The sequence below is a fragment of the Globicephala melas genome, chromosome 10 (genome assembly GCF_963455315.2).
Source record: "Globicephala melas chromosome 10, mGloMel1.2, whole genome shotgun sequence".
NCBI lineage: Eukaryota > Metazoa > Chordata > Mammalia > Artiodactyla > Delphinidae > Globicephala > Globicephala melas.
This window is the reverse complement of record NC_083323.1, coordinates 90,900,822-90,908,538: the sequence shown is the minus strand read 5'-3', so window position 1 is coordinate 90,908,538 and position 7,717 is coordinate 90,900,822. Positions and strand designations below refer to the sequence as shown.

The 7,717-nt window shown below is 40.3% G+C and overlaps 1 protein-coding gene across 1 annotated transcript; it reads left to right on the top strand.

Moving 5' to 3' along the window:
- Window positions 1-3,282: 3,282 nt before the first annotated feature.
- Window positions 3,283-7,223, top strand: PDE6H (phosphodiesterase 6H). The gene is made up of 3 exons (XM_030841347.2): window positions 3,283-3,416; window positions 4,561-4,601; window positions 7,147-7,223. Exons 1-3 carry the CDS (start codon window positions 3,283-3,285, stop codon window positions 7,221-7,223), a joined length of 252 nt encoding a protein of 83 aa, XP_030697207.1.
- Window positions 7,224-7,717: the final 494 nt, after the last annotated feature.

Sequence of the window (7,717 nt, the reverse complement as noted above, 5' to 3'; positions counted from 1 at the left end):
CCGACAGGACTGATTTCCAAGGCAGGACAAGGTCATATTTGTTCTGCTCATCCCAAAGATGTTACAGGGAAAACTGGAGGGTAAATCTATGACAGAAACACCCTAGGGATTGGTTGACTGTCCTAGGTACTCAAAAATGAAATATTGTACTCAAAATGCACAATAAATGTAAAAACAGTTATTATTCATAGCGCAGATCCTGAGGGCCATGAGGATTCAGGGATTAGCCAGGCAACTGTTACATAACGCTTTCCAAGGACAATTCTTTTATGTAACGCATCACACTTGGAATTAGTCAGGAACTCCGTCCAAGCCTAGAGAAACTTGCAACTGCAATTTCAGAATTATATAAACATGCAAAAGAAACTCACCAGAGAAAAGGGGAAGTGTAATCAGGGGTACATAGAAGTCAAGTGTGAATTTTAAGTTCTTTGGGGTTGCTGTTAGGGTTGTCAAAGGAATCCAAAGAAGTCCTCTTAAGACAGAATTGTGAGAGCAAAAATAACTTAATAGTTGGGGCATTTGAAGGATGCCGAGGATTTCCCAGCAAGTGCAGGTAGCAATTACCTCTCTGGTGCTTGACAAGGACCCTTCAGCAGATGGCCTGGAGGAAGGGGTGTGGGAGTCCGGGTGAACCTATGTCGAAACCATCAATTTGTTTGCAGGGCTTCCTTGACTGTCAGAAGGTCTACTATAAAAAGGTTACTCCTTTTTGAGTATTTTTCACCGAACACTCTACGTTATTCCCTCTTATTTTCCCCATTACCCTAAAAAGAAGATATTATTTGATTCATTTTATAGATGGAGTGAGACCTAGAGAGGTTATGCAACTTATCCAAGGTCACATAAACAGTTCTGTGGAGCAGGAATTTGAGATTATTTCTATTTGATTCTAAAGCATCTACTCTTTACACTGTTTTGCCCCCTAAAGGGTGATTTGACTGACTAAGGTTACCTTAGCTTAGACCCTCACATTATAGACTTTGGATCTAACATAGTAGGATCCCAGTTAGAGTTGCCAGATAACATAGAAGATGCCCAGATAAATTTGGATTTCAGATAAACAACAACAAGACAAGTTTCTAAGTATAAGTAAGTACCGTGAAATATTTGGGATATACTTATACTAGAAAAAAAGTCATTTGTTGTATAGCTGAAATTCAAATTTAACTGGTCTTCCTGTATTTTTATTTGCTAAATGTGGCAATCCTAAACCTAATAGGCTCTCTAGATTAAAGAAAGGAAAGTTTGTAGTTTCTTATTGCTTTGAAAGAATTGGTAAGTCCAAAAGCTTGATATGAGGGAAATTCTCCAATTTTCCTCTGTGGCTTTGGCGGAGCTGGGACGTGTCTGTTACTGGTGGCACAGTCAGAGAGTAATGCTTCTCTCGGCTGCCCGCCAAGCCACTCCCATGCTCCCAACCACACTTGGGAGAGGCACGAACTTTGCCTGTTTACCAGAGCAGGAGAGGGCCCGCAGCACAAGAATTGGATTCAGGGAGTAGAGGAGCTGGCAGCATATTTTCTAAAGCCACTGAGGGCTTTATGAGGTGAAGATCAGCTGATGCTTTACATATGGTTTGATGGAGAAGGTCACAGGAATGTCACAGGATCTCAGGACCCAAGTTTCAAAGTATTAGTTCTCTTTATTTATTTATTCACTCATCTGACAAATATGTATGTGGCATACCTACTATGGGCCAGGTACTGTTATAGGTTCTGAGGCTACAGAAATGAACAAAGACTGAAAAAGCAGCCTCATGGAGCATATTCCAGTGGGGGATTAAGACAAGATCCATTGCATGTATAGGTGATCCAGGACCCTGGCCAGCTTCACCATCCCTGGTTCCAGCTCACAGAGTAGTCAATGTGTTTTTATTGAACAAGTTGAGGACTGGCCAGGATCGAAATAAAATAGTAATTGGGGAAGAGAAAATAGGGAAAAATATCTTGGAGGCAAGGAGTTATTAATAATTTTACATGATTTTGAGAGTAATAAGAAAAAGTTAATAAAAGTTACACAATATAAGTTTTGAAGGGTGTGCAGTGTGGCAGAGAGAGAGAAAAGATGGTTAGCATGAGCTAAACGTTGTTGGGAACAATTGAAGTTAAGAATATTAGCATAAATATATAATGAATGAAATATGGAATTCTATGAAAACAAGCTCCCAGGCGGTAGATTATGGACAGGTTGGCTCCAGGTGGGAGATTAAGGCTGTTTGGAAGTTCTGTGGAGGTTTTTCAGAATCTTCCTTCCCAGATTAAGTGCTATCGACTTTTGTTATAGAGTAGGAGAAAGAAAAGTATTCTTTAGCTTAGCATAAATCATGCTAATTCGTTATTACATGTTATTATAACATGTAATAAAAATTTGTTATGTTCTTTTATTTGTACTTGAAGAATGACTATGTACATTTTTGTAGCTAAAATGAAAGTCTGGGAAAATTATATTGGATAGCTCCTTGATTTAGATAGGAGAAAATGTTGAAGATTTCTGAGGAATATGTAGCTAGAAAACTTTATATCTGGATGTGGAGTTAAAGCACACACTTACTACTTAATCACCCCACACTGTCTTCTGTATGCTTGTGTGTGTGTGTGTGTGTGTGTGTGTGTGTGTGTGTATTGGGATGTATTGAACACTTCCGTGGTGTTGGTACACCAGGTTCAGAGTTTCCCCTATCCAGACTACTACACTGTCATCCCCAGAACTAGGAAAGAAGTCTCTGCATCACATGAGAAGTAAATAAAATAAGGACCATAAAGAACAGAGGCCATAAAAAATGGGTCAATAAACGTTTAGAGTCAGGTTATTTTACAGCTAGATGGAAATATATGTAAAGCTTAAAGAATTTTTCAGTGCTGCAAAGACTATAGACATTCTTTCGTTCATTTCTCTCCCTTTATAGATGGTAGAACTGGTGATCAAACAGAAGGACATCACTATAATAAATTCACATAGAAAGTTAGTGGCAGATTTATTGGAGCAACAAATCCATCCAGATTTTTGAACTCTATCAGTTGCCAGTTTATATCCCACTCTACTGAGGGCCTCCCTTGATGTATACCACATTCTCTTAAAAATCCCTTTAAAAGATAACTTCTCCCTTTTGGTGTCAACACAAGATACTGAGCTTCTTTATCAAGGTGGTTTTCTCCCCACCTCCAGTTTACCGTCAGGGTCTAATACGTAATGGTTCTCATACCTTGAAGGGTCTTCTTTTTTTCTCTTACTGTCTAAGGAGCCTGAAAGAAAACCATCAGCCCCCCAAGGACCAGCAGAATGAGTGACAATTCTACTGTGGCCCCTCCAACTTCAAACCAAGGTCCCACCACCCCACGCAAAGGACCCCCCAAGTTCAAGCAGAGGCAGACTCGTCAGTTCAAGAGCAAGCCTCCTAAGAAAGGTGTGAAAGGGTAAGACCAAGATTAAAAATTAGACTTTCTATTGTTTTTTTCCCTCCATATGGCTGATTCACTTTGTTGTACAACAGAAACTAACACAGTATTGTAAAGCAATTACACTCCAATAAAGATCTATAAAAAAAAAAGAGTGCTTTGGCTTTAAGAAATTAATGCTCACAATATTAAATAGACTTAAAAAAATTTCCAACCACACCCTCTGTTTTCCTGTCTAAGAGAATCTTTGCTGAATCATGTTTTCAGTCCTGGAATCCTTTCTACAGGAAAGGATTCCTGATCTACAGCCAGAATTAACATGGAAAATGGAACCTTCACAGTGACCTGCAACTTGACCTTTCAGACTTTTCTTGACCACTCTCCTTCGCTGATGTGACCTGTGTTTTAATCTGGAACACAGAAACACTGGCCACTTCTAGAACACACCATTTATTTTTATGGCTTCAAATCTTCTCTCTTCAGTTCTTTGTTTTTCTCTTTCTCTTCTTGGCAAAATCTTGTTTATTTTCAACACACACTCATGTTAATTTCTTCTGAAAGCCATTGCTGACTCCCTTAGACAAACATTATCATTACTTCCATGTTTGCATTTTGTACATTCAGCGATGGTAACTTGTGTTATTTTATATCACATTTATTTCTTGTCATCTGTTCCCTGAGACTGAGATCCCTCAGAGAAAATTTGTGTGTTTGTTTTTTTCCTTAACTCCCAGGACCTAACACAATGCCAGGGACATAGTAGATGCTTAATATGTACTTTTGGATAAACTAAACAAATGGATAAATTAATCATTTTAATGACTTTCATATTGCTTTCTCATTCTAATTTCTATTTTAAAAAGTGGAGCTTGACTAAATTGCCCCACTGATCTCTCTTTTTTTTTTTTTTTTTCTGGCTCTCAATTGTCTTGAGCTAAATTTTTACAGAGGGGAAACTATCCCTCCTCTGGGACACATTGTCTAAAACCTGCCTGAGTGCCACTTCCTTTGTGCCAGTTCAATGCAGACAGAAGGGATTTCTCAAATACAAAAACTTAAACTTCTTCTTCTTTCTCTTTGAATCAGGAAACTCTTCACGTGACTTATTCCAGGATCCTTTGGCTCCGATATCAGCTAATGTCTCTCGTATTTTTTTCCATAGGTTTGGAGATGACATTCCGGGCATGGAGGGACTAGGAACAGGTGAGCCACCCGAAGATTTCAGTGACTTTCACCCTTGGAATTTCACCTTTTTTTCTCCTTCAGGCCACATGGGGCATTTGAAAGTTACCAGAAATACCTAAGGCAGCAGATTCTTTAAAGACCTAGAAAAGTGGGGTTTTAACTTAACTTCCAAAATAAGTATGTGTATGCCCAGAGGCTAAAACTCTAAAAGAAATCAGACTTGCCCCAAAGTTTAATGAATCTTTGTGTTTTGTTAAACACTCTTGAGGGCGTACAACGATGAATTGTAATCTTTCACAGTAGAAGGATTCTTAGAGTGAGTCTAGACCAACTTTATTTTTCAGAAGAGAAATCTGAGACAGAGAGGAATTAAGTGACAATCTGAGACCACAGAGTGAGGTACTGGAAACAAGGGTGGGGCCAGGAGAGCCTTTTCACTCTACAGGGCCAACCACTCCCTCACCTACTTCCTTTTTTCACAAATCCTCTGGCACCCAGAACAGGGCCCTACATACTGAAAGTATCCGGTACAATATTTTTTAATTGGCTAGAATTTTTATTTGTTGGATAATGCATGCAAATTACTGCACATCCTTTTTTTAAAAATTATTTATTTTATTTATTTATTTTTGGCTGCACTGGGTCTCTGCGGCTTCACACGGGATCTCTCTAGCTGCGGAGAACGGGGACCACTCCTCGCCGCGGTGCGCGGGCTTCTCATCGCGGTGGCCTCTCCCGTTGCGGAGCTTGGCCTCTAGGGGCACGGGCTCGGCAGTCGTGGCTCGCGGGCTCCAGAGCTCAGGCCCAGCGGTTGTGGCACAGGGGCCCAGTTGCTCCACGGCATGTGGTGTCCTCCCAGACCAAGGCTCGAACCCATGTCCCCTGCACCTGCAGTTGGACTCCCAACCACTGCTCCAGCAGGGAAGTCCCCTGCATGTCCTTTTAAAAATTAATAGACGTTATTTTTTAGAGCAGTTTTAGGTTTATAGGAAAATTAAACAGAAAGTACAGAGTTCCTATAGACCCCCTCTGCCACCTTCCTCTCCCTGTACATCGTTTCCCCTATTATTAACATGTTGCATTATCGTGGGGCATTTGTTATACTTCATGACCCAATATTAATACATTGTTATTAACTGAAATAGCTTGTTCATTCTCTGTGTTGTCCAGTTCCTTGGGTTTTGACAAATGCACAATATCCTGTATCCACCATTACAGGTTCATACAGAATACCTTCACTAGCCCCCAAATCTCTTGTGCTCTACCTGTTCATCCCTTTCTCCCCATAAACTTCTGACAACCACTAATCTTTTTACTGTCTCTATAGTTTTGCCTTTTCCAGATGGTCCTACAGTTGGAATCATATAGTATGATTTCTTTCACTTAGTAATATTTATCTAAGCTCCCTCCGTGTCTTTACATGGTTTGATAATGCATTTCTTTTTATCACTGAATATTTCATTATATGGTTGTGTCACAGTTTATTTATCCTATTGAGAGGCATCTTGATTGCTTCCAAGTTTTGGCAATTATGAATAAAGCTGCTATAAACTTCCTTGTGCAGGTTTTTGTGTAGCCACATGTTTCCAGCTCATCCAATACACTTTTGATAAATGGTGGCACTCATAGCAATCAGTGTCCTTTCCGGGCAACTCTCAGTTTATCTACTTTTTATTGTCTAATGCCACTCCTCGGATCTCAAATAGAATTTCTAGCCACTTTGATAAAGCTCAGATGCTACTCTTTTAAAACAAATGCTTCTCTATTTTGGCCAGGTGTGTATAAGACCAGCAAATTCACTTTTGACTCTGGAATACATCCTTAACTCTGCCAACATATTTGGAACAGTGGCAAAAGGTTTATACTGATGGAAATTCTGAAGTCTTTGATCTGGTTCTAGTCTAGTCTCTACAACTGTGAGATGTTTTGCTGGGTGTTTAATCACTCTGGGTATCAGCCAGCTTCCCTGTAATTTGGGAACAATAATATCTTATTGCTGATGCAAGAGACTGGATGAGATGATGCCTTGAGATCACTTCTCAGTATGCGGTAGGATATAAGCATTTCAGAATGTAAAGGAGCTTAAGAGCAGTCAGAGAAGCCCAAGAAACATGTCTGGATTGGTAAGGAGTAAGGAGACTGGATTTCCAGACCGTGGGAATTTAAAGCACCCCTATTTCTCACTTTAACCCTTGGCCTAACTAGAATTCCACCTTTCTTCCCTCTTTAGTGGTTTTGTGAGACTCTGTGTGATCAGAGAGCTACACTCCCACAGGATAGCCCCAGTCAAAAGCCTTGGATCATCTCCCCAAAAAGGATGCAGAATAAAACCAACACAAATACCTTGGGAGCCTGTTCTGGGGGAATCAGAGCCCTGCAGAGGATTAAACAACGCGTCTGATCCTTCCTGGGATGAAGGGCCATTCTAGACAACTTCCCGGTCATCTAGACAGCATATGGAAGGGAGGGGTGAGGGCTCTCTGCCTGAAGGATGCCCTTTTGAGCAGAAGAGGCTCTCCTAGGGGTGAGATTGGCTTATAAGTTCTTCTTTTTTCCCTTGCAGATATCACGGTGATTTGTCCTTGGGAGGCATTCAGCCACTTGGAGTTGAACGAGCTCGCTCAGTTTGGGATCATCTGAGGCACCAGAGGTTCTGCCACTCTCAACAGCATCTGCTGTAACTTTGGTTACTTCTGCCCTATTGATCTGCCAGAGTCTTGACATAACAGCTGTCGGAAGTGGTTTCTTTGGCTTACACAGTCGTTTCCCTTAAGTTACTATTGAGAGTTCTCTTAGTGTCAGACTCTCTCATGCAGTATAGTTTAGCTCAGAAGAGTGGGTGAAATCAACTTTTTATAGGGCCTTTCAAACATTACCACTTTTTCCTATCAGCTGGTTAGAAGTCATCAGTATTTCCCCAAAGTTTAAGTCTTTCAAATCTGTTTTAGCTAGGCATTATTTATGATTGGTATTAGGCTTTTAAGATACCATTTATGTCACTCCTCTACCATTTTCTTTAATAAAGGAGATACCTCGAATCTCATGATGAAGTTGTATTAAATGCTATATGCAAATATCTGATGTCCTGTTCTGAGACCCAATTAAACAAAGAAGGCACAGTCACACGGGAAATA